Here is a 27,524-nt window from a genome sequence, read left to right as displayed (position 1 = left end):
CATACCTCTTTCTGTTTCCATAGCTACATCATGAGAACAAATTGAGTTTTCTTACTTCAACATCTTACAACATCTGTCTTACAGTTTTGAATGAGAATTGTTTCTATTTTTAAAAATAGGTTATTATAAGCAACGTCTTTCTCATTTTCTTTTGTAAAGATGATAATTTCGAATTTTAGTGTACATTTTGCTCAATTTTATATCCATACCGACACGTCCATACCCACACGTCCACCCCCGACACGTCCATACCCACACGTCCATACCCACACGTCCACCCCCCACACGTCCATCCCCCACACGTCCATACCCACACGTCCACCCCCCACACGTCCATACCCACACGTCCACCCCCCACACGTCCATCCCCCACACGTCCATACCCACACGTCCATCCCCACACGTCCATGCCCACATGTCCATGCCCACACGTCTATGCCCACACGTCCATCCCCACACGTCCACCCCCCACACGTCCATACCCACACGTCCATGCCCACACGTCCATGCCCACACGTCCATGCCCACACGTCCACCCCCCACACGTCCATTCCCGACACGTCCATACCCACACGTCCATGCCCACAGGTCCATCCCCCACACGTCAATCCCCCACAAGTCCATGCCCACAGGTCCATCCCCCAGACGTCCATCCCCACACGTCCATCCACCACACGTCCATGCCCACACGTCCATCCCCACACGTCCATGCCCACACGTCCACCCCCCACACGTCCATGCCCACACGTCCATCCCCCACACGTCCATGCCCACACGTCCATCCCCACACGTCCATGCCCACACGTCCACCCCACACACGTCCATGCCCACACGTCCATCCCCACACGTCCATGCCCACACGTCCACCCCCCACACGTCCATGCCCACACGTCCACCCCCCACACGTCCATCCCCCACACGTCCATACCCACACGTCCACCCCCTACACGTCCATACCCACACGTCCACCCCCCACACGTCCATCCCCACACGTCCATGCCCACACGTCCATCCACCACACGTCCATACCCACTGATCCACGTGTTGATCTACACCAAGTGACAAGTTTCCCCTTACGTTTAATCAGTGAATTCGAAGAATCATATCGTGTGCATAAGGACAGAGACAGACGAAGCCCTAAACACGGCTCATGCTGTAGACGTGAAAGGGAAATGCGCACACAGATATCCTGTACGTCAACGCCCTGCGAATACTGCCGTGAAACGTGTGCGCTAAACCCTTAAACACTAATTCCCATTCAGTGCGTGGCAGCTTGTGGTGGGAAGATACAGAATGCCGGACCCCAGACTTTTATTTTCAAGTAAGAATTTTCTAATGCTGCGACAGCATGGATCAGATTCAGCCCCAACTGTAGTCCACATCCTCCGTTCTCTAGTGTATTATATCGCCATTCTATATGATATCACACCAAGGCGTCGTTTTGAGACGACACGTCGTAATGCATAGCCATCCAATCAAAATACTCACACGAGCGAGATTTATTCTGTTAGAGATAGTCGAAATGAAGGGGTCCGGGGTAATTATCAGAATGGAATGGGCATTAAAAATACACTGGATAATCGCGGAAGGGCGGTCCTGTACTGCATGAAGCGGTTCCACTTTCAGTTAAGGCTTAGATGGCAGGGTTAAATATGAAATGATACATCGTCTCTATGTAAATGATGCATTCATCATCTTGCCCCGAGCCAAGTTCCCACATACACAGGGGCGGTGTATCAGTTGCTCGCTTATTACATGCATTCAAGTCGAGACTTTGATAGGAAAAGACACCTGATTGTGAGTCCCCCTGTTTCAGCTCAATTAACCTTCACGTATCAATAGTATACTGTTTCCCAAGTGTAAGTCCTGGTTTCAATTGTAGGTGGAAGGTAATGTGATCATATATACTCAAGATCGGCGGTATCTGCGATTGTACCGATTTCACTACAACACGTTAGACGGTTCGCGACGTGATGCCTATGTCTTGTCACTGTCTATCTGTCCGGAGTGCGACATATGGTTTAACTTGCTCACGTTTCAGTAGTCATGCAAAGCTGTGTTTTATCGTAAGTACATATCAAATTTGGATTGGGATCTCATCAGTCCTTCCAGCCATCCGAGCATTCGTCCATTAAATGTTTCGTACAATTTATTGTGTACGATTCTGTCTCTCCTACAGAAACAATATACGGTGAATTTGCTGATTAGCACGTACCGAAAGCCATGTCTCTTGGCCATAATCTGGATGCACTTGTAGGTGGCCCTGCACCACTACATAACTTTGTTTGCAATGTAAAACTACTCGAGTTCTTGTCCCTTTAATGGATCAATCAAAACAACATGATATACACTCCAGACTATCGTGTGTTCTGGCTTTAGGACACGTAGAATAATTTTATTCTACAGTTGGAGTGGAATTTCTCAACGAAAAGTATGGGAGCGCTACGGTCGTTTTGTGAACTGCGGACATGCTCTAACTATTGCTGTTTCCCCTGCTTCAGTACCTCTAGCCCTGGCTGTAATGTCTCCACACAGCGCCTGGGGATGTCCAGCATTTACAATGTGCCAAACTCGGATGGAGTCTGTACTGGGCGCACACGGCGCTGACACACCCGGCCTCTGTCGGTAGGTAGATCAACGTCCTCGTTTTAAGAACCAACTGTATGTAAACCCAATCTTATGACATCTATGCCTGCATGGGTATCAGAATTTAAGCCTGCATGGATACCAAGTCCTATTTCTGCATGGATACCCGGTCTTATATACTCCATGCCTGCATAGATATCCGGTCTTATACCCTACATGCGTGCATTTATACCCGGTCTTATACCCTACATGCGTGCATTTTACCCGGTCTTATACCCTCTATGCCTGCTTGGATACCCGGTCTTATACCCTACATGCGTGCATAGATATCCGGTCTTATACCCTATATGCGTGCATTTATACCCGGTCTTTTACCCTCTTTGCCTGCTTGGATACCTGGTCTTATATCCTCTATTGCTGCATAGATACCCGGTCTTATACCCTCTATGCCTGCTTGGATACCCGGTCTTATACCCCATATGCCTGCTTGGATACCCGGTCTTATATCCTCTATGCCTTCATAGATACCCGGTCTTATACCCTCTGTCATCCGATTGGAGACCCCCTGTATGTGCATTGATACCTGTTTGTGTATCATTTATGCCTACATGGATTCCCGATATTATACCATCTTTACCTGCATGGATGCCAAACTGTGTATCCCTATGCGTTCAAATTTCCACGGATGATGAACATTATACCACAAATCCCAAGCGACGCCACCGCCCCCAAAAAGGATAACCTATCGGTGTTCGCGTCTGCGTGGATACACCAGCATACGAGTTGAACCTGCTCTCGTCGCTGAATTATACTCTTGAACAATCACGTCGCTGCCAACGTCGCACAGTTCGAGACCACTGACCGCTTTACGCCGACGTTGACAGGTCAAGGCATTTTCACGGTTGGCTATGTTGGCCCGATTTCCTGCAGTAAGTAATCGTCTTTACATAAGGGTCTGACATGCGGCGTCCCAGTTCCGCCAACGACGATGACGTCACCGCCAGGAAATGGTTGCGCAGATGTAACATGCGTAGATTGCAGTCCTCTTGCGGGGTGGTCAAGCGTGATCTACTGCTGCGTGGCCTGTCGCTTGTGTTCCTGGTGGTGTCGCTCAGGTCGTCTGGCATAGGTCAGTCTGCTGTACCAGAGCTGTTTGTCAATATGGATCTGCATAGTCCAATTCCAAGACAACTCTGTCTGTCTGTTTTGTTGATAACTGGCATTTGTCTTGCGTGCAAAAAGAATTGCTGTGGGATCCTACTGCTTTTACACCCTCTGCTCATTTTAAGCCCGTACATGAATTCTCACAATTTCGCAAAATGTACGCATTCCTAATAAGCAGATAATGTCCAATCGTTTTGAACCTGAATTCCGCTTCCTTTAGCCAAGGTATTACACATATAATTTAACAATGTAGACTTTCTGTTGAACGGCAGTTTATATTGCAGAGGTCTGAGAGACTACCTTGCATGTGCCCGGGGTGCGAGTGCTTCTTGTGGAGTAGCAGAGAGAGGATACGTCGTAGAGGCCTTCAACCTCGCCAACATGAGATACTCTACGCTCTGCTCAGCCCTCTACACGAGTAGGTCTAACATCACTAAATGGTGTTCCGTGTACAATAACATCAAAGTAGGTCTAACATCACTAACTGTTGTTCCATGTACACTAACATCAAAGTAGGTCTAACATCACTAACTGGTGTTCCGTGTACACTAACATCAAAGTAGGTCTAACATCACTAACTGGTGTTCCGTGTACACTAACATCAAAGTAGGTCTAACATCACTAACTGGTGTTCCGTGTACACTAACATCAAAGTAGGTCTAACATCACTAACTGGTGTTCCGTGTACAATAACATCAAAGTAGGTCTAACATCACTAACTGGTGTTCCGTGTACACTAACATCAAAGTAGGTCTAACATCACTAACTGGTGTTCCGTGTACACTAACATCAAAGTAGGTCTAACATCACTAACTGGTGTTCCGTGTACACTAACATCAAAGTAGGTCTAACATCACTAACTGGTGTTCCGTGTACACTAACATCAAAGTAGGTCTAACATCACTAACTGGCGTTCCGTGTACACTAACATCAAAGTAGGTCTAACATCACTAACTGGCGTTCCGTGTACACTAACATCAAAGTAGGTCTAACATCACTAACTGGTGTTCCGTGTACAATAACATCAAAGTAGGTCTAACATCACTAACTGGTGTTCCGTGTACACTAACATCAAAGTAGGTCTAACATCACTAACTGGTGTTCCGTGTACACTAACATCAAAGTAGGTCTAACATCACTAACTGGTGTTCCGTGTACAATAACATCAAAGTAGGTCTAACATCACTAACTGGTGTTCCGTGTACAATAACATCAAAGTAGGTCTAACATCACTAACTGGTGTTCCGTGTACACTAACATCAAAGTAGGTCTAACATCACTAACTGGTGTTCCGTGTACACTAACATCAAAGTAGGTCTAACATCACTAACTGGTGTTCCGTGTACACTAACATCAAAGTAGGTCTAACATCACTAACTGGTGTTCCGTGTACAATAACATCAAAGTAGGTCTAACATCACTAACTGGTGTTCCGTGTACACTAACATCAAAGTAGGTCTAACATCACTAACTGGTGTTCCGTGTACACTAACATCAAAGTAGGTCTAACATCACTAACTGGTGTTCCGTGTACAATAACATCAAAGTAGGTCTAACATCACTAACTGGTGTTCCGTGTACACTAACATCAAAGTAGGTCTAACATCACTAACTGGTGTTCCGTGTACACTAACATCAAAGTAGGTCTAACATCACTAACTGGTGTTCCGTGTACACTAACATCAAAGTAGGTCTAACATCACTAACTGGTGTTCCGTGTACACTAACATCAAAGTAGGTCTAACATCACTAACTGGTGTTCCGTGTACACTAACATCAAAGTAGGTCTAACATCACTAACTGGTGTTCCGTGTACACTAACATCAAAGTAGGTCTAACATCACTAACTGGTGTTCCGTGTACACTAACATCAAAGTAGGTCTAACATCACTAACTGGTGTTCCGTGTACACTAACATCAAAGGGGACAGTGGATCAGTAGGACTGGTACTCAAACGTTTACCAGAGATGCAGCGACTTGTAGCAGATGTCATGTTATATAAGGAGGTCGAGACAGGATGCAATGGATGATCTACTTGACGGTATACACAAACAGGTATTTCATAAACGTCTGTATTGGTGTGTATTTTTGTCTCTGCACCCGAAATAGTTTTTTTCAAAGGGTGATGGGTGGGTGGTAAAACGCATAGTGATAGGTATGTTGACACTTACACAAATGTATAACCTACATAAACCACACACACATCAACATCTGGATGGTTAAATGCTTGAGCTGACGGTACCAAAATAGTTCCGCGAGCAAGACCGTATTAAATGATAACCATCCACACAAAACAGTTGCATAGTCTAGGTTGTTCTGGGCAATCTAACAAACTTGCAACAGACGAGGGAGAACCTGACGGACAGACGTCAGGCTGTAAGACCTATACACACAATAAACAGACAACCTGAGAGAGACGTCGGACTATCTGACACAGACATGCGATAGGCAGACGGCAGACAACCGACAAACGTCAGGCTGTATGACGAATACAAACAATATACAGACAACCTGAGAGAGACGTCGGACTGTCTGACACAGACATGCGATAGGCAGACGGCAGACAACCGACAGACGTCAGGCTGTATGACGAATACACACAATAAACAGACAACCTGAGAGAGACGTAGGACTCTCTGACACAGACAGACGGCAGGCAACCTGGTATTGTCTTATTGATACATGTTGAAATGATTACGTAATGGACTCACATTTTCAATATGGATGCAATTGCAGCCATGTTTAATCGTAACAAACCGACAGTGTCACGGATCAACAGTTACAAATTCACACACCTAGGTTGTACAAGCCATACTTTAAACCATTCCAGCAAGTGTCCCTGCAACGGTAGATTCAACCACAGGAAACAGCATACCGGACAGTGAAGACACCGCTGCACCCTCCACTGAAACGTCCACAGTATCATCGGCAACGACACTAACATCGGTGGGGATGGAGAAGACGACCCCTGAAGCCGACCTATTTACACAGTACCGCCGGGATACCTTACCTCCCGTGACAAGCCTTTTACCGAAAGTGACAGGCGAGCTGGTTACAACGTCTGTGACTTCAACCTCTGCAACAACTGACCCAACGTCGACAGCAGCGGCGGAAAGTGGTTCTGCGTGTATCTCCCCACCTGGTGGTGACGAGAAGCTAGCTTTCCAATGTAAGTAGATGTAGTACTGCATGTTACTCTACAAATTTAAACACACCTTATACCACCCACTGAACCCTTCTCAAAACAACGGAAAATCTCCCGCTGATTCCGCGTGAATAGGCCCACTTCGACAGGCAAAATATTTCAATAATAATGTGTATCAGTGTACTCAGAGAGATGTGTGACAGTATGCACAGAGAGAGATGTGTGTCAGTATGCACAGAGAGAGATATGTGTCAGTGTGCTCAGAGAGATGTGTGTCAGTATGCACAGAGAGATGTGTGTCAGTATGCACAGAGAGAGATGTGTGTCAGTGTGCTCAGAGAGAAGTGTGTCAGTATGCACAGAGAGATGTGTGACAGTATGCACAGAGAGATGTGTGTCAGTGTACTCAGAGAGATGTATGTCAGTGTGCACAGAGAGATGTGTGTCAGTATGCACAGAGAGATGTGTGTCAGTATGCACACAGATAGATGTGTGTCAGTGTGCTCAGAGAGATGTGTGTCAGTGTGCACAGAGAGATGTGTGTCAGTATGCACAGAGAGAGATGTGTGTCAGTGTGCTCAGAGAGATGTGTGTCAGTATGCACAGAGAGATGCGTGTCAGTATGCACAGAGAGATGTGTGTCAGTATGCACAGAGAGAGATGTGTGTCAGTGTGCACAGAGAGATGTGTGACAGTATGCACAGAGAGATGTGTGACAGTATGCACAGAGAGATGTGTGACAGTATGCACAGAGAGATGTGTGACAGTATGCACAGAGAGATGTGTGTCAGTATGCACAGAGAGAGATGTGTGTCAGTGTGCACAGAGAGATGTGTGTCAGTATGCACAGAGAGATGCGTGTCAGTATGCACAGAGAGATGTGTGACAGTATGCACAGAGAGATGTGTGTCAGTGTACTCAGAGAGATGTGTGTCAGTGTGCTCAGAGAGATGTGTGTCAGTATGCACAGAGAGATGTGTGACAGTATGCACAGAGAGATGTGTGTCAGTGTACTCAGAGAGATGTGTGTCAGTGTGCACACAGAGAGATGTGTGCCAGTGTGCTCAGAGAGATGTGTGTCAGTGTGCACAGAGAGATGTGTGTCAGTGTGCTCAGAGAGATGTGTGTCAGTGTGCACAGAGAGAGATGTGTGTCAGTTTGCTCAGAGAGATGTGTGTCAGTATGCACAGAGAGATGTGTGTCAGTATGCACAGAGAGATATGTGTCAGTATGCTCAGAGAGATGTGTGTCAGTGTGCACACAGAGAGATGTGTGTCAGTGTGCACACAGAGAGATGTGTGTCAGTGTGCTCAGAGAGATGTGTGTCAGTGTGCACACATAGAGATGTGTGACAGTATGCACAGAGAGATGTGTGTCAGTATGCACAGAGAAATGTGTGTCAGTGTACTCAGAGAGATGTGTGTCAGTATGCACAGAGAGATGTGTGTCAGTGTACTCAGAGAGATGTGTGTCAGTGTACTCAGAGAGATGTGTGTCAGTGTGCACAGAGAGATGTGTGTCAGTATGCACAGAGAGATGTGTGTCAGTGTGCACACAGAGAGATGTGTGTCAGTGTGCACAGAGAGATGTGTGTCAGTGTGCACACAGAGAGATGTGTGTCAGTGTGCACACAGAGAGATGTGTGTCAGTGTGCTCAGAGAGATGTGTGTCAGTATGCACAGAGAGATGTGTGACAGTATGCAGAGAGAGATGTGTGTCAGTATGCACAGAGAGAGATGTGTGTCAGTGTGCACACAGAGAGATGTGTGTCAGTGTGCACAGAGAGATGTGTGTCAGTATGCTCAGAGAGATGTGTGTCAGTGTGCACACACACACACACGCACGCACACACACACACGCACGCTCACACACGCACACACACACACACCGTGAAAAACAGATTTCAATGTGGTGTTGGTTACAAGTGGATTCGGTTTCGGTGAGGCTTATTAGGAAGAAATATTTCCATTTATTCGTTAAAACATTCCATGTCGTGTTTTCTCACTTCCTTATACCGTGTTACAACAAGTCTGCTAAATACTGTTACAGGGGAGGTACATGAAACGTAGTACAGACTTTGAAAACAGCCCTAGTTCACATGGTGTATGACTAACTCACATCGTGTGTTGTCGGCGGAATTGCTCACGTTGATTCCTGTGTCTGACCTCCCTAGGAAGTAGAATAGTGAGGGAGGGACGACATGGTCACACCAGTCATCTAATACAGACAGTAACGGTTCATATATCACCTCTTGCCATGGCAGTTTGGACACATCTTATGTTTTTGTGTTTTAGTGAGTATTTATTTCTCTATCATAATATCACCGATTGTTAACTCATGGTTTATTGACCAGTAAGTGGTTCGCTGTGTCTTTGCGAGTGATACACGGTGGTGTTCATTATTGTATTTGGAAACCTTTGACATCACTGAGTGTTTTATTTTTGTGTTAGGCTGTGAAATACCTTAGTCGTCTTGTCGTTGTCCAGTAGAGCCGAAACGTCGGTAAAGCGTCTGTCCTGACTATATTACTATTATCAGTTGCTGGACGATAACTTCTCTAACTTCTGTTGGTTCAGGACTAGATTTCATTTCGAAGAAACCCAGAAATCAAAATCCTTACTGTCGAACTTCCACAGCTATAAACGTTGTTGGAAGGCCAGGGGTGACAAGCAAGTTAAACTTCGTGATTTCGACATAATAGCTTGGACAGATGTCTAAAACTAATGTGACGCTAATTCAAATTATAGTAATATCTTATGTAAATCCATCAATGGTATTAAGGTAAGAAACCTATAAAAATGACTGAGACTGGTTTTAGCTATATTCATAACTTCTTGTTTCTGAAACAGTACTTCAAATTCGACTTCGTAAGTCAGTGTAGTCAAAGTTCACATTACCACTGTTACAATAGGCCTCATCTTCACGAGCAAAACATGGAGCAAAAGGGGTTTGTGTCTAAACAATTCCTCAAATGTGATGTGCTTAGTTCTAAATCCAGCCGACTTGGTCGAGTTAGGTCGAGTAGGGAGATTTTAGCAAAACCTGTGCGAGATTATATTTTAATCATAATATTAATCAAAATACTGCAGATGTATTTAGAGCAATTCAGATGTGTCCGTGATAACCAGGAGACGCATAAAAAAGTAACATAGGACATGCAGAGGTGAACAATATATTTAGATAGATGTGAGGTGAGGCGTAGTTGGTGTAACGTCGCGTCAACGAGTATTGCACTTATAGTGAGTGAATGAGTGAGTGAGTGAGTTGGGTTTAACGCCGCTTTGAACAGTATTACAGTTATATCTCGGCGTGTCAGCTTGATAGCTGTCGGGAAAAGTGATGCATGTCTCAGACGTTTACCACTTCAGTGAAACCCACGAGCACGGGTATGGTGCTGACAAACCTAGAAACATAATCGGGGCCAACCGGGATTCGAAACCCACAACCATAGGTTTCTGGTGTGCCAAAGGGACGCAACTCAGTACAGCGAATGGCGGCGCCCTAGACGACTTATATAGAGACGTACATACACGTGTGTGTGTGTGTGTGTGTGTGTGTGTGTGTGTGTGTGTGTTTGTGTGCGTGTGTGTGTGACTGCTTGTACTAGTCCGAACTAATGCCTATTTTATAGTGCTAGTCCGGCGAGCCAGGGTTTGACGTCTTTTGGTATGACACGACCGGGGATCGAACCCCGGACCTTCCGCTGTCCGGGCGGACGCTCTACCACTAGACCACGGAGGCGGTCTATTTACATGGAGATTTGAGGTTTCATATTACAACACGAAACAATCAATTGTTCTTCCTCCAACATTAATTTCAATTCAATGAGGAAGCAAATTGCGAAACTGTGGTTTTGAATTTGGCAGATTAATTAAATTTAGGGAATAAAACTAAACCGGCATGTACATTGTCATCTACAGTGTCATGCAGAGTCATGTAGAGAGTCATTTAGTGTGTTATGTAGAGTGTCATGTGTAGCGTCATCTACAGTGTCATGTATAGTGTCATTTACAGTGACATGTAGTGTCATGTATAGTGTCATGTATAGTGTCATCTACAGTGACAAGTAGTGTCATGGATTTTGTCATGTATAGTGTCATCTACAGTGTTATGTAGAGCTATGTAGAGTGTCATGTATAGTGTCATCTACAGTGTTATGTAGTGTCATGTAGTGTCATCTACAGTGACAAGTAGTGTCATGGATTTCGTCATGTATAGTGTCATTTAGAGAGTTACGTAGAGTGTCATGTATAGTGTCATCTACAGTGTCATGTATAGTGCCATCTACATTGACATGTAGTGTCATGTATAGTGTCATGTGTATAGTGCCATCTACAGTGACATGTAGGGTCATGGATTTTGTCATGTATACCGTCATCTACAGTGTCATGTATAGTGCCATCTACAGTGACAAGTAGGGTCATGTAGAGTTTCATGTATACCGCCATCTACAGTGTCATGTATAGTGTCATCTACAGTGTCATGTATAGTGCCATCTACAGTGACAAGTAGGGTCATGTATAGTGTCATGTAGTGTCATCTACAGTGACAAGTAGTGTCATGAATTTTGTCATGTATAGTGTCATTTAGAGTGTTACGTAAAGTGTCATGTATAGCGTCATTTACAGTGTCATGAATCTTGTCATGTATAGCGTCATGTAGTGTCAATTATAGTGTCAGGTAGTGTCATTTATAGTGACATGTTTGTTTGTTTGTTGTTTAACGCCGCACTCAGCAATATTCCAGCTATATGACGGGGGCCTGTAAATAGTCGAGTCCATTGATTGGCATCATGAGCATCGATCTACATGAGCCATGTAGAGTGTCATGTATACCGCCATCTACAGTTTCATGTATAGTGTCATCTACAGTGTTATGTAGTGTCATGTAGTGTCATCTACAGTGACAAGTAGTGTCATGAATTTTGTCATGTATAGTGTCATTGAGAGTGTTACGTAGAGTGTCATGTAAACCGCCATCTACAGTGTCATGTATAGTGTCATCTACAGTGTCATGTATAGTGTCATCTACAGTGACATGTATACCGTCATCTACAGTGACATGTAGTGTCATCTACAGTGACATGTAGTGTCATCTACAGTGTCATGTATAGTGTCATCTACAGTGTCATGTACAGTGTCATGTATACCGTCATCTACAGTGTCATGTATACCGTCATCTACAGTGTCATGTGGTGTCATCTACAGTGTCATCTACAGTGTCATGTATACCGTCATCTACAGTGTCATGTAGTGTCATCTACAGTGTCATGTAGTGTCATCTACAGTGTCATGTATAGTGTCATCTACAGTGTCATGTACAGTGTCATGTATAGTGTCATGTATACCGTCATCTACAGTGTCATGTATAGTGTCATCTACAGTGTCATGTACAGTGTCATGTACAGTGTCATGTATACCGTCATCTACAGTGTCATGTATACCGTCATCTACCGTGTCATGTATACCGTCATTTACAGTGTCATGTATAGTGTTATCTACAGTGTCATGTTTAGTGTCATCTACAGTGTCATGTATAGTGTCATGTAGCGTCATCTACAGTGTCATGTATAGTGTCATCTACAGTGACATGTAGTGTCATCTACAGTGTCATGTATAGTGTCATCTACAGTGTCATGTAGTGTCATCTACAGTGTCATGTATAGTGTCATCTACAGTGTCATGTACAGTGTCATGTACAGTGTCATGTATACCGTCATCTACAGTGTCATGTATACCGTCATCTACAGTGTCATGTAGTGTCATCTACAGTGTCATGTATAGTGTCATCTACAGTGTCATGTACAGTGTCATGTATAGTGTCATCTACAGTGACATGTAGTGTCATCTACAGTGTCATGTATAGTGTCATCTACAGTGACATGTAGTGTCATCTACAGTGTCATGTATAGTGTCATCTACAGTATCATCTACAGTGTCATGTAAAGTGTCATCTACAGTGACATGTAGTGTCATCTACAGTGTCATGTATAGTGTCATCTACAGTGACATGTAGTGTCATCTACAGTGACATGTAGTGTCATCTACAGTGTCATGTAGTGTCATCTACAGTGTCATGTACAGTGTCATCTACAGTGTCATGTACAGTGTCATGTATAGTGTCATCTACAGTGTCATGTATACCGCCATCTACAGTGTCATGTATAGTGTTATCTACAGTGTCATGTTTAGTGTCAACTACAGTGTCATGTATAGTGTCATGTAGCGTCATCTACAGTGTCATGTATAGTGTCATCTACAGTGACATGTAGTGTCATCTACAGTGTCATGTATAGTGTCATCTACAGTGACAAGTAGTGTCATCTACAGTGACAAGTAGTGTCATGTAGAGTGTCATGTGTAGCGTCATCTACAGTGTCATGTATAGTGCCATCTACAGTGACATGTATAGTGTCATCTACAGTGTCATGTAGTGTCATCTACAGTGACATGTATACCGTCATCTACAGTGTCATGTATAGTGTCATCTACAGTGTCATGTATAGTGCCATCTACAGTGTCATGTAGAGTGCCATCTACAGTGACATGTAGTGTCATCTACAGTGTCATGTATACCGTCATCTACAGTGTCATGTATAGTGTCATCTACAGTGTCATGTATAGTGTCATCTACAGTGACAAGTAGGGTCATGTAGAGTGTCATGTATACCGCCATCTACAGTGACATGTAGTGTCATGTATAGTGTCATGTAGTGTCATCTACAGTGACAAGTAGGGTCATGTAGAGTGTCATGTACACCGCCATCTACAGTGTCATGTATAGTGTCATCTACAGTGACATGTATAGTGCCATCTACAGTGACATGTAGTGTCATGTATAGTGTCATGTAGTGTCATCTACAGTGACAAGTAGTGTCATGGATTTTGTCATGTATAGTGTCATTTAGAGTGTTACGTAAAGTGTCATGTATAGCGTCATTTACAGTGTCATGAATCTTGTCATGTATAGCGTCATGTAGTGTCAATTATAGTGTCAGGTAGTGTCATTTATAGTGACATGTTTGTTTGTTTGTTGTTTAACGCCGCACTCAGCAATATTCCAGCTATATGACGGGGGCCTGTAAATAGTCGAGTCCATTGATTGGCATCATGAGCATCGATCTACGCAATTGGGAACAATGACATGCATCAACCAAGTCAGCGAGCATGACAAACCGATCCCGTTAGTCGCCTCTTTAGACAAGCATAGTCGCCTTTTACGGCAAATGTGGGTTGCTGAAGACCTATTCCACCTAAGATCTTCACGGTCCTAGTGTCATGTAGTGTCATGTATAGTATCTTGTATAGTGTTATGTACAGTGTCATAAAGTTTCATGTATAGTGTCATGTACAGTGTCATGTATAGTGTCATGTACAGTGTCATATAGTTTCATGTATAGTGTCATGTACAGTGTCATGTATGGTGTCATGTATAGTGTCATGTAGTGTCATGTATAGAGTCATGTAGTGGCATTTATACTGTCATGTACAGTGCCATATAGTGTCATGAATAGTATCATGTATTGTGTCATGTAGTGTTATCTACAGTAACATGTAGTGTCATGAATCTTGTCATGTATAGCGTCGTGTAGTATCATGAGTAGTGTCATGGAGTATCATGTATTGTGTTATGTAGTGTCATATATAGTATCGTGTAGTGTCATTTATAGTGTCATGTAGTGTCATGTGGTGTTTCATGTAGTGTAAATGTAATGTCATGTATAGTGTCATGTAGTGTCATTTATAATGTCATGTTAGTTTGTTGTTTAACGCTGCACTCAGCAAAATTCAACATAGTGTCATGTACAATGTCATATAGATATGTATAGTGTCATGTAGTGTCATGAAGATTGTCATGTATTGTGTCGTGTAGTGTCATGTGGTGTTTCATGTAGTGTAAATGTAATGTCATGTATAGTGTCATGTAGTGTTCTATGTAGCATCATGTTTTGTGTCATGTAGTGTCGTGTAGTGTTTTATGTAGTGTCATGTATAGTGTCATGTAGTGTAAATGTAGTGTCATGTATACTTAAGATGTTTTATCACCTATGTTGATTTCAGTGTGCACAGTTACTCCTGTCATATCACAGTTCATCACTGGTTGCCCGCAGTTAGATGACTGTGTGAAGATCGTCTCTTCAAGCTTCAGCAGTTCCGATCACGTCTTCATCTGCCGGTAAAGTTCGACATACAACCTACCAGGCCGTCCATATCTTTTCTGTGTTTCCCATCTCCCGGCCGCCCTGAATCTTCATTCCGACGTGAAATAATAAAAAATGTTTCCGCATCTCAATTTTCACCGCCGCAGTGGACTTTTTCCCTTATTTGATAAAAAACACACACACTACAATCATTGCATACTCATTAAAAACCCAGGTCAGCTTCATTTTTCTTCAGCTATGTTTATTAAAAATTCGTTTCCGAAGCAAAGTGTCTCGATCTACGTCATAAATTACTTTAAAGACAGGTACCAAATGTTTTAAACTTTAAAATGTCGTGAAAAACAGTTTTTATAGTTTTCTTGGTTTGGAAAAATATTTTGTTTCGCCCGTTCTCTCATTGGCTGATGATCGAGATGAGAAACACATTAAAATATGGGTGGTCCTACAAACCTAAAACAATATTTTTAGTGTGCATGATTGATTTAGGTATAAAGCCCCTTTGAACAGTGTTTCTCTTATAACACGATGTGTTAGCGAGGTGTGGGATTTAGTGTGCACACCAGTACTGTGTTAATAGGTCTGCCGCAGGGTTAGTTTTCTCCACCCACGCCGATGTTAGTGTGGTAGAAGATGATAACGTAAACGTTGCAGTGGAGTGTGCAGCAGTGTCTTCACTGTCCGGCATACTGTTTGCGGTGGTTGTGAGGATATTGCTGAAATGGTTAATCTTGCTGGTGCAACCTATGTGTGTGAATCAGTCATGACATTGCTGGTGGTCCAGCCAGCTGTTCACAAAATGAAGTCAGTTCTTAATTAAGCAGTGTTAATCACTCTCCCACTCTAGGTCACTGGTCAGCTACAGAACCTGTGCCCAGAATGCCAGACGTGTGTGCGTCGGAAACATTGACGATTCCGGAGTAGAACAGTCAGTGTTGGATATATATAAACAATCTAACTGCACAGGTATGTATCCAGTCTGTCCCTTTCATCATGTGCCCTGTTCATGACCCCGAGTACACATCCACGAGGCTGTGATTGATAAGATATGTTTTGTTTGTTGTTTAACGCCGCACTCAGCAATATTTCAGCTATCTGATGACGGCCTACACATAATCTGTATAAACAATCCAGTGATTGATATTATGAGCATTGAGCAACGATCCACGCCGTCGAGGTACGATGACCCGTTATCCGAGGATGAGCGCCTGATTTGATAATACATAAGTCGCCTGTAACGACAAGCATAGGTTAGTGGAACCAATCCTAGCCTGGAATCCCCTTGGGCTTGTGTAACTAACATGACATGGCAGACAGTAACTTCATCATATATATGTTTCAGCTGTTCTTAAGGAAATAACGACATCCGTCGAAATGTCTCCCGTTACCGCTCGTATTTCAGAATCAGGTAAACGAAATGGATTTGCATGCTTCCTTTGTCTTTCATTACGTTCAGGTGTTTAAAACAATAACTACGTTGGTCTTCATTAAATATTGGAATGCTCGGACCATGTGTCTCCCTGGTGTTATTGCTGCATGTCGGGCAGTGTATTAGCCCCGTGGACGTACACTTGACAATCATTGCTCGCCGTCATTTGACCTACCCACCTACCCACCTACCCAGCACAGTGTTTGGTGCATGACGCTTGCAAGAGGATGCAGAACAACCCGTTATTGGTCCAAGGCAGTTATCACCATTCTTGACTGTCCTTGAAAGCATGTGTTTGCTGTGTGTGTACCCTCCCCCTGGCTGTGCTTATGTGGTAGACGCCATGTTAAATGAGAACAGTGTCCATGTGCCGCTTTCTGTTATAGCGCCTACACGCGGGATCCCAGAAACTGACGGAACCAGTCAACTCGAAACTTCCCCCTCGGCAACAGCTGCCACCCCTTACATACAAAGCACAAATCGTTTTGAACTGACAGATACCCAGACCACAGACGTCACGTCCACACGCTTGAAGGGTACAAGTGTTCCCACGATGTCGTCTGCACGCAACAATCGTTTTGAACTGACAGATACCCAGACCACAGACGTCTCGTCCACACGCTTGAAGGGTACAAGTGTTCCCACGATGTCGTCTGCACGCAACAATCGTTTTGAACTGACAGATACCCAGACCACAGACGTCACGTCCACACGCTTGAAGGGTACAAGTGTTCCCACGATGTCGTCTGCACGCAACAATCGTTTTGAACTGACAGATACCCAGACCACAGACGTCACGTCCACACGCTCGAAGGGTACAAGTGTTCCCACGATGTCGTCTGCACGCATCAATCGTACTGAAATGACAGATACCCAGATCACAGACGTCACGTCCACACGCTCGAAGGGTACAAGTGTTCCCACGATGTCGTCTGCACGCATCAATCGTACTGAAATGACAGATACCCAGACCACAGACGTCACGTCCACACGCCTGAAGGGTACAAGTGTTCCACCAGTGTCCTCAACAGACAGACAGACCCTTGTCCCATCCTCAACCGCATCCCGCCGGAAGATCGTTACGAACGCAAACCACGTCACCTGGTCCACAACGAAGTACATGTCCACAGTTGTCAGACGACATCCTTCAAGCACACCGCGGGTCACTGAGCTGCCAATATCCTCCACAGATGACGTCACAGTACCGACATCAAAACTTACGTCTCAAATTACCAGTACAAAATACAAGAGTCTAGTAGCAAACACGAGAACCTCCCGAGTCACCCCCCTTTCCATTCTTCCAGGACTGTCCACAGAAGGTTCGCCAGGTTTTCATCAATCCAGGAAGACCTCCACCCAATCAACAGATCACACCGGATATGGAACGAGATCTTCCACTGAAATGAAGAAGTCGAGTTCGCAAATACCAGGGACGTTCCCCACCACCCCTCCGGCTGAGGAAGAGGACTCGACCAGGGATGCATCTAACCCCCAAGGTGGAGAACACGTAACACCTTCTGGGCTTGTTTCATTGTTACATATATGTCACAGTCAATGTCTATTATCAGTATACCGACTGAAAATGTCAGTCATTATGTATATTGACTTTTTCACTCAGGCAGTTTTACATATTTCCTGAAAAATAAGACTGGATTTTAGACTTTAAACCGTGTTGTTAGACATACATGGTCGAAAAACAGAAGGTGCTCAATAAAATCCAGGAGTATATAACATCTGTGTATATGGTACAATGTGACCCTTTCTTTAATTGTGGGCGATGATTGCCCAATGGTCTACATCCCCACAACACCTTGTTGCGTTGAATCAGCCTATACCCTTCCTATTCGTTCTCTGCCAAGGACTGACAACACGCAACAGCGGTGCATCTAGATGAAAGGGATAGTGAATAGTGTTGACATATATTTTCAAATCTCTTTCAGGTGAGGAATCCCCATCTTCAGGCACTGACAGTAAGTAGCGGATATCTTGTAAATATAATCATCATTGGTTGCGCATGCAAATGCAGTTCTACAATCAAGTGTCTGGTAGCTACTTCAAGTGTATGACTAGGCACTGTGTCCTGTGTGAAGATGCCATTTCAATCAGGCTAACCAGGTACTAACCAGGTGCTAACCAGATACTAACCAGGCACTAACCAGATACTGAACAGGTTCTAACCAGATACTGACCAGATGCTAACCAGGTGCTAACCAGGTACTTTCCGGGTACTAACCAGGTGCTAACCAGCTACTAACTAGGTGCTAACCAGGCACTAACCCGATACTGACCAGGTACTAACTGGGCACTAACCAGGTGCCTACCAAGTGCTAACCAGGTACTGTCGAGGTACTATCGAGGTAATAAGCAGGTGCTAACAAGGTGCTAACTAGATACTAACCAGGTGCTAACCAGGTACTAACCAGGTGCTAACTAGGTACTAACCAGGTGCTAACCAGGTACTATCCAGGTACTAACTAGGTCCTGACCAGGTACTAACCAGGTACTGACCAGGTACTATCGAGGTACTAACCAGGTACTATCCAGGTATTAACCAGGTACTATCGAGGTTCTAACCAGGTACTAACCAGGTGCTAACCAGGTTCTAACAGATGCTAACTAGGTACTAACCAGGACTGGCCAAGTATTAACCATGCACTAACCAGGTACTAACCAGGTGTTATCTAGGTATATATTTTCAAATCTCTTTCAGGTGAGGAATCCCCATCTTCAGGCACTGACAGTAAGTAGCGGATATCTTCTAAATATAATCATCATTGGTTGCGCATGCAAATACAGTTCTACAATCAAGTGTCTGGTAGCTACTTCACGTGTATGACTAGGCACTGTGTCCTGTGTGAAGATGCCATTTCAATCAGGCTAACCAGGTACTAACCAGGTGCTAACCAGATACTAACCAGGCACTAACCAGATACTGAACAGGTTCTAACCAGATACTGACCAGATGCTAACCAGGTGCTAACCAGGTACTATCCGGGTACTAACCAGGTGTTAACCAGCTACTAACTAGGTGCTAACCAGGTACTAATCAGGTACTAACTGGGTACTAACCAGGTGCCTACCAAGTGCTAACCAGGTACTGTCGATGTACTATCGAGGTAATAAGCAGGTGCTAACAAGGTGCTAACTTGATACTAACCAGGTGCTAACCAGGTACTAACCAGGTACTAACAAGGTGCTAACCAGGTACTAACAAGGTGCTAACCAGGTACTAACAAGGTGCTAACCAGATGCTGACCAGGTACTGACCAGGTACTATCGAAGTACTAACCAGGTACTATCCAGGTGCTAACCAGGTACTAACCATGTGCTAACCAGGTTCTAACAGATGCTAACTAGGTACTAACCATGACTGGCCAAGTATTAACCATGTACTAACCAGGTGTTATCTAGGTACTAACTAGGTACTGTCGAGGTAATAACCAGGTGCTAACAAGGTGCTAACTAGGTACTAACCAGCTGCTAACCAGGTTCTAACAGATGCTAACTAGGTACTAACCATGTACTAACCAGGTACTAGCTAGATGCTAATCACGTACTAACCAGGTCCTGGTCAAATGGTAACCAGGTGCAAGCAGCTCCTAACCAGGTACTATCGAGGTGCTTAGCAGGTACTAACCAGGTTTTAACAAATGCCAACTAGGTACTAACCAGGGGCTACCCAGATACAACCAGGTACTAACCAGGGTTCCTTTGCACAAAGGGATCTTAACGCTACCATATTGCAAATTCAGTACCTTAACATAGATTTATGATAATCGCTTTGTGCAATCGGACCTTTAGTAATAGAGCAGACCCTACATTGTGGCCAGTTCCCCGTTCTTGTAGTTACCAGTATCAATACTGATGTTGCTTTGTGTGGAGAGGTAGGTTTAGTGCCAGGTGTGGACAATGAGGGACTGTAGACGTGAACCTTGAGCCACCTTTCGATACAACACTTCCGACAAATTCATGGACCGTTTTCAGAAAAGGGTGAATCACTGTTCTCTTGTGTTGCCCCTTGAAGTAAATGTTGATGTTATAGTCCGAGTTGGGGACCTAATCAGAAAGCAAATTTGATTCCGTTGAATGATGGCCCTTGTAAGGGACATAGTACGTGATCATATCATGTGTGTATTAAAAAATGTTGCATGTCCTCCCCAGGTTCCATGGCTGTGTCTACTCTGTCCGCTGTGGCGGTCATCTGGGTCGGCTGCACGCTGCACGTCACCATCACCTGAAAGCACAGGGCTTGTACAGGAGCCTGCACAGGATGTTACATGTCGGTCACATTACAGTTTCCGCGGACTAATATACAGTATCCTGACTTTGTGTAGAAGCATCTCCGACATGTCAACACTAGCGCCAGGGATATGCTCCAGCAGGTCCAGACAGCACGGAGATGCTCCTACTCAAGAGGTCTTTGAAAGTCGTATACGACCGAATTATTGGGTGTAATTGGCCGTCCTTTTTGACAGGTCAAATATTCGTCTCGCTCTTTCAACCTAGTACGTTTTTTTGGTTATCATTTGTTTTTGTTTTGTTTTTGTCACCTTGTATAAACGCAATTCGATAGTGATTCATTGATACTTGTTCATTTTATAGTCAGTATCGTACAATCGACTATGCTTTCAGCAGATTTCTCATGAAAATAGAAATGGTTTTGTCGCTGTATTATATATGTATTACTGCCTCATATACCTTGAGCAACGAATGCTACCAAATATATGACACAGTCCTCTGATCCTTCCAGAAAGTGATCTATTCGAATGTCGTAGCTTGCTTAATTTCACAGTGACTTGACACTGACACTCACTCACACTGCAAGACGCAGAGCTGAAATGCCTGGAGTAGGGCGAGCAGCCAATGCCGGGATGCATACAGAGGGCAGAATGCCTGGCCGGAAGTGTGTGTGTCACAGCCTTCCGCATCCCATGGATGTCACGCATATGTAAAAACAACCAGCATTTCTCGTGGGAATTAACTTCTCAAGTCATTTACTGTTGATGACCTATCAGATAATCTACTGACTTGGTATTTCCACACATGGACTGGTCGCCTCATTGTATCTTTAGTTTGATAAGAGTTTAAGGGTTTTTCGTCATTGTCAGAAAAAAAAACCCGGATCAAATAACTGAAAACAGGCTGTGTACATAACGGTCGCTACAAGTTGTACCTCCGTCCACTACTTTAGGGTACGATGACACACTAAGACAGCCAGGTGAATGGTCATCTCTAACGTCGTCAACTCTCCATTATTCAAAAATAATAAAGCCGAGGCCCATTATTTTAAAGGAATGGAGAGTTACCCGGGTATTCCCCCACTTGAAACACACCCCTACTCTTACACTATGACAAAACATTTAAACACAATCAACTCTCTATTCCTGAAAAATAATGGAGCGCTCAAACAATGGAAAGACGTCACCGATGTGTTTTTAATACCCCATCACATTTGTGTTTGCTCTTGTGTCTAATACCTGACTATTACACTGAGATCGGAGTGGCGATTTGTTTGCGGACGAACCCCAGACCTGCGAGCCCCCGGATTGGATTTGGTCTTCAGCAACCCATGCTTGCCGTAAGAGGCGAATAACGGGATCGCGTGGTCAGGCTCCTAACTTGGTTGATACATGTCATTGTATCCCTATGACGTAAATTGATGCTTATGATGTCAATCACTGGATTGTCTAGGCCAGACTCGATTATTTACAGACCGCCATCATATAGTTGGAATATTCTGAGTTACTGGTTAAACAACAAACAATAAAACAAAACATAACAGATCATCTGGTCATGGTCAAGTCCCTACCCCACCCGGTATCAAAGACCACATGGTCAAGTCCCTACCCCACCCGGTATCAAAGACCACATAGTCAAGTCCCTACCCCACCCGGTATCAAAGACCACATGGTCAAGTCCCTACCCCACCCGGTATCAAAGACCACATGGTCAAGTCCCTACCCCACCCGGTATCAAATACCACATGGTCAAGGGTACAAGAAAGAAGACAAAGCCTTTGCTCATGGACAGGTGGGACAAATGCTGTAGTAGATCAATGATGTATGTATGTATGTATGTGTGTAAGTAGGTAGGTAGGTATGATGCAGATTTGTTTTCAAATATATAGCAATGTCTTGTATTTGCTCAACATTTTTTCTTGCTAATAGTCGACTAAATTTTATTTGTGATGGATACATGTAATAGTAGCATGTGATGTACAGTCTTCTGTTTTGCAAATAAAATGATCAAACTTAAAGTAAATGGATATGTATTATGATTAGATTTATTGCACTTAAGTAAATTAGTATTGACGTTTCATTAAAAAGAAACTATTGATTACGCTGCGTCTTTCTTTTTCCTGATACAGCTGGTTGTTGTATGGCTGTTAGTATAAAAATGACGTCACACGTACTAAAAAAAATTGTGTATACACTCTTCAAGGCATAAAATACTGAAATATTTTTTCTCAGAAGGGACATTTAAGAGCTCTAGTATAATGGTCATGTATATGCGTACGCTATCCCCTTCACACAGTAGATTACAGATGCACTTACACAATGATATATTGTTGTATCCCTGTATCTTTGACGAACACTATTGCAGCATAACGCATAGTCCATTTATTGCATCATTCCTACAAAATAACATTGCTAAAAGATGATCAAATAATAGGATGTAAGTCAAAAAACAATTTCAAAAACGTATCTTAAGGACGTTTATTTTACGACTGTCTCATAATCAGTTCCGTCAAGAGGTGGGCGACAATAGAGGTTGATTCAGTTTTGGTGAAATATGGGGGTCGTTTCATCACAAAACCAAGTAATCAAACAACAGAAACTGTTCATGTTACAATGAAATTGTGAGTCACACACAGTTCCCTGAAATTTAAGCAACTTCCGGATACTGTGACTAGGCCTGACCCGGAGCTAACCGCTGTGATAATAACACGGAAATGAATGTCCTGACTCTGACAGACTGACTTTCAGTTTACAATACATAAAGATACATGCTGTGCATAGATGGTCACATAAAATCCAAGGATGATGTTTATAAACTGCATTTCACTCATCTGGAACTACAACACGTAAACGATTAGCTCCCCATGAAAGTGTATAGCACAGTATAACAGTTGTCACAAGCTGCGTCAAACCGTCTGCTTCAGCTTGAGACAGTCACAGGTTTAACGAGTGACATGTCATTTGTGACTGGTGTAAATCTAGCCAACGGGGTCTTGTTAAGTTGCGGCACAACAGAAGATTGTCCTCCATTTCATACATAATACTGAATAGTACTAAGAGGTGGACCATTTAAGTTCTAGGGAGGGGAATATAGCAGCCTATATTCCCCTCTACCACGTTTTGAAAATGTTCATTATACCATATAGAAGCTACAGCTATGCCAACGTTTTTAGTGTGATAGTGGCTTTTGGCAAATATGCAACTCAGACTGCTATAGGGTACATTTTAGGCAAACTTAATTCTCATGGCATAATGTGACGTTAATGATGTTCTTAATGCATGTCTTTTGACCATACAAGTATCTCCCTTTACAGTTCTGTTTTTAGGAACTACCAGTGTGGGTTGTTTACGTTTCTTTTGCGCGTCAGTTTAGGTTATTGCGATAAACCATTTTTTTAAAAATATATATGTTCATGTTGTATTTTTTTCAAGTAAGGGTAAATTATGCTTAATGGTCATTTCATATCACAGCCAACATCTGTTTCAGCTGTGTGGCTCTAGCAGCCTATATTCACCCCTTTTAGCTCCAGCAGCCTACATTCAACCCCTCTTTGGCTCTAGCAGCCTATATTCACCCCTTTTGGCTCCAGCAGCCTATATTCACCCCTTTTGGCTCCAGCAGCCTATATTCACCCCTTTTGGCTCTAGCAGCCTATATTCACCCCTTTTGGCTCTAGCAGCCTATATTCACCCCTTTTAGCTCCGGCAGCCTATATTCACCCCCTCTTTGGCTCTTGCAGCCTATATTCACCCCTTTTGGCTCTAGCAGCCTATATTCACCCCTTTTGGCTCTAGTAGCCTATATTCACCCCTTTTGGCTCTAGCAGCCTATATTCATTCCCTATTTAGCTCTTGCAGCCTTCATACATCCCTTCAAAATATTTGATTCAATACTTAAACCCAACCTTCTTTAAGGATGCGAAATACGGATACATCAAGATTAGAGGGGGTAGAAAGGGTCCAATATCTACAATATAGATATTATCTTGGTACAGGAATTAACACTCCCAATGTAATGACTTTAGGTGAATGTGGACGGTACCCGTTGTTTATAAACAGTTCGTTTAAATGCATTAAATACTGGCTAAACTAGTTCATATGCCATCTGCTACAAAATGTTATTTAACCCTGATTCAGTTGTTAGACAGAACAGGGCAAGTAATGTCAGACTTATTCTGTTTTGTCCAGGTCTGACTATGCATAGGTCTGTCAAGATGTTGGATGCATAGTTAGTTTTCTTAACCTTTTTGAAGCCCGCTTGAAAGAGCCAAGAATGGACCAATATATTGTCATCTAGTACTTGATATGAATATTATACACTTTTAAGATAAGCCTAGAAACAGAGAAATATGTAATAAATTCGACCTTGTGTACATTTGCTACCGATTTTGCTGGTGCTCGAGTGAAATGTACAAGACTTACTATTGATATCGGGAGACACCACAAAATTCCAAAATCTGAGAGATTATGTACATATTGTAATCTAAACAATATCGAATTCTGTATCATTTCACCACTACATGTACATCCTTAAAAGATATTCGAAAGCAACACATACCAAATCAATATGTAATTCGACCGTTAGTCCAGCAATTTATGGGGGCACGGGTGGCCCAGTCGTCTAAGGCGCCGCGATTCGCTGTGCAGAGTTGCGTCCCTTAGACACGCCAGAAACCTATGATTGCGGTTTCTAGGTTTGTCAGCACCATACCCGTGCTCGTGGGTTTCACCGAAGTGGTAAACGTCTGAGACCTGCATCACTTCGGGCTTTCCTCCAACATTAAGCTGACACACCGTGATATGACTGGAATACTGTTAAAACCCAACTCACTCACTCCAACAATGTATTCGCCTTATGGCAACCTCATATTATCCAGCTATAAAATCTGTTATGTCATATTTTAGATATGCCTTATTGATCAGAAATGTACAGAAATGAAACATGTGATTCTGCTTGTATTGTATCCATCTCATGTGGGCCTAGGAACTATCTTACAATAAACATTTGAACTTAAATGCATCGCTTTTTAGCTCTTACATTCTTTTGCCATCCCTTATTTAGCTCTAACAGCTCGTCCCCGGTTTAATTCTTACAGCCTATATTCATCACATATGTAGCTCTCTAAGGGACTGGAGGCTTCCTTTATTACTCATGGCTCACCGTGTAAATGTCTTTGTTTAAACATACGTAACTTTAATGTTTGGGACTATATGATAGACTACTCTGGGAACCAGACCATGTTCCGCTGCAGAGTGAAGGCAAAGTCATCAGGGGACTTTGGGAACATACCAAATACTCTGTGAATAAAGATTAAATGAAATGCAGTGTGTTTTATGCGTACAGTTTTTGTTGTTGAAACAAGAAACAAACAAATAGTAACATTGTCTTTGGGCATATTCGGGTGTTGGTTTCACTGTAAAACATTTGGTTTCAAAAGTCCTATTGTTTTGCATGATAAGAAACCTGATCGCCGTTCACTCTAAGTGTATGGTGGTACGACTGGTTTCAGGCAAAATACCAGGCGTTGTGACCTAGATACAATGACCCACGACAGAAAACACTCCAATACAAGTAGTTGTGTAAATATAGCAAGTTCTTATATTCTTCATACTCGTCAAAGACATTGCTGTAGTTCCCCTCATGCCGATTGACATCGTTCATCACAACAATAGTTATGTAGTTTTATTAATAACTGAATTTACTATTTCCATGGAAGTATAGCACTTTATATGCACGTTATTTATTTTAGTAGTTATACTTGTCCGCTGTCTGTATAAGTGTTTATGGAAAGGGCGTTTTGAGTTGGATAAATTTTGCCTAATCCATTTGACCATTTAATGCCAATAAAACATGTTTCAAAAAAAGAAATAAACCCAACTTATTGTTAACGTAATTGGATGTACGTATCCACCCATGTGTCACTTCAACCGTTGGAGTGACGCAGTCATTTGGAATTGTGAAGTAATACAACGCATTACTCAGCAGGTCACTAGTTCAGTGCTGGGATGTCACGGCTGTCGATAGAGTTGGAGATAGCGAACTGCCTGGGGAAGAATACCGGGTACATGTATTACCATGGGTTGACGACGCACATGGCACTATGGACGTCAAAATCATAATAAATCAGTGGTATCTTAACCAAAGTAGTTGTTCAAACACGCATTAATGTAGCTGTAGGTCCCACTGGCATATCAACCAGTTACTTGTGTAGCTTGGGACGTTCTACTCCATACAGGGTTGGGAAGTTTGAATATTTAGGTCTCATTGAAATTCATTATCAATCCGTTCTTGCTTTGTTTCAACTACTAACATGAGAATAAAAATAATAATATGCATTACAAAATACAGAATACAAAACTACTTCTACTGCAACAAGTGTATGCATATAGTTGGGCTGAAGTCGTATGTACTACAGATGATAGAGCGGAACATATATATATATAAGCTGGATATGACGTATCGTTAGATCACTGTACAGGTATATCAGGCTAGATATGACGTATCGGAGGAACACTGTATATCAGGCTAAATGTGACGTATCGGAGGAACACTGTATATCAGGCTAAATGTGACGTATCGGGGGAACACTGTCTATCAGGCTAAATATGACGTATCGGAGGAACACTGTCTATCAGGCTAAATGTGACGTATCGGAGGAACACTGTCTATCAGGCTAAATGTGACGTATCGGAGGAACACTGTATATCAGGCTAAATATGACGTATCGGAGGAACACTGTATATCAGGCTAAATATGACGTATCGGAGGAACACTGTCTATCAGGCTAAATGTGACGTATCGGA

The 27,524-nt window shown here is 43.1% G+C and overlaps 1 protein-coding gene across 2 annotated transcripts; it reads left to right on the top strand.

Moving 5' to 3' along the window:
* The first annotated feature begins 1,228 nt into the window (after window positions 1-1,228).
* Window positions 1,229-22,438, top strand: LOC139477691 (mucin-22-like). 2 transcript variants are annotated; one of them, XM_071260070.1, is made up of 11 exons: window positions 1,229-1,321; window positions 2,502-2,625; window positions 4,035-4,168; window positions 6,581-6,919; window positions 14,956-15,070; window positions 15,901-16,019; window positions 16,396-16,461; window positions 16,869-17,978; window positions 18,423-18,452; window positions 19,193-19,222; window positions 20,644-22,438. In XM_071260070.1, the coding sequence occupies exons 1-11, from the start codon at window positions 1,294-1,296 to the stop codon at window positions 20,718-20,720; spliced, it is 2,172 nt and encodes a 723-aa protein (XP_071116171.1). In that variant the 5' UTR covers window positions 1,229-1,293; the 3' UTR covers window positions 20,721-22,438. The 2 variants fall into 2 exon arrangements, with proteins under 2 accessions (XP_071116171.1, XP_071116172.1); XM_071260071.1 differs by lacking the exon at window positions 18,423-18,452.
* Window positions 22,439-27,524: the final 5,086 nt, after the last annotated feature.

The sequence above is a fragment of the Haliotis cracherodii genome, unplaced genomic scaffold (assembly GCF_022045235.1).
Source record: "Haliotis cracherodii isolate W230 unplaced genomic scaffold, xgHalCrac1.p SCAF_34, whole genome shotgun sequence".
NCBI lineage: Eukaryota > Metazoa > Mollusca > Gastropoda > Lepetellida > Haliotidae > Haliotis > Haliotis cracherodii.
Note: the sequence above shows the minus strand (reverse complement) of the source record. Positions and strands in the feature narration are given on the sequence as shown.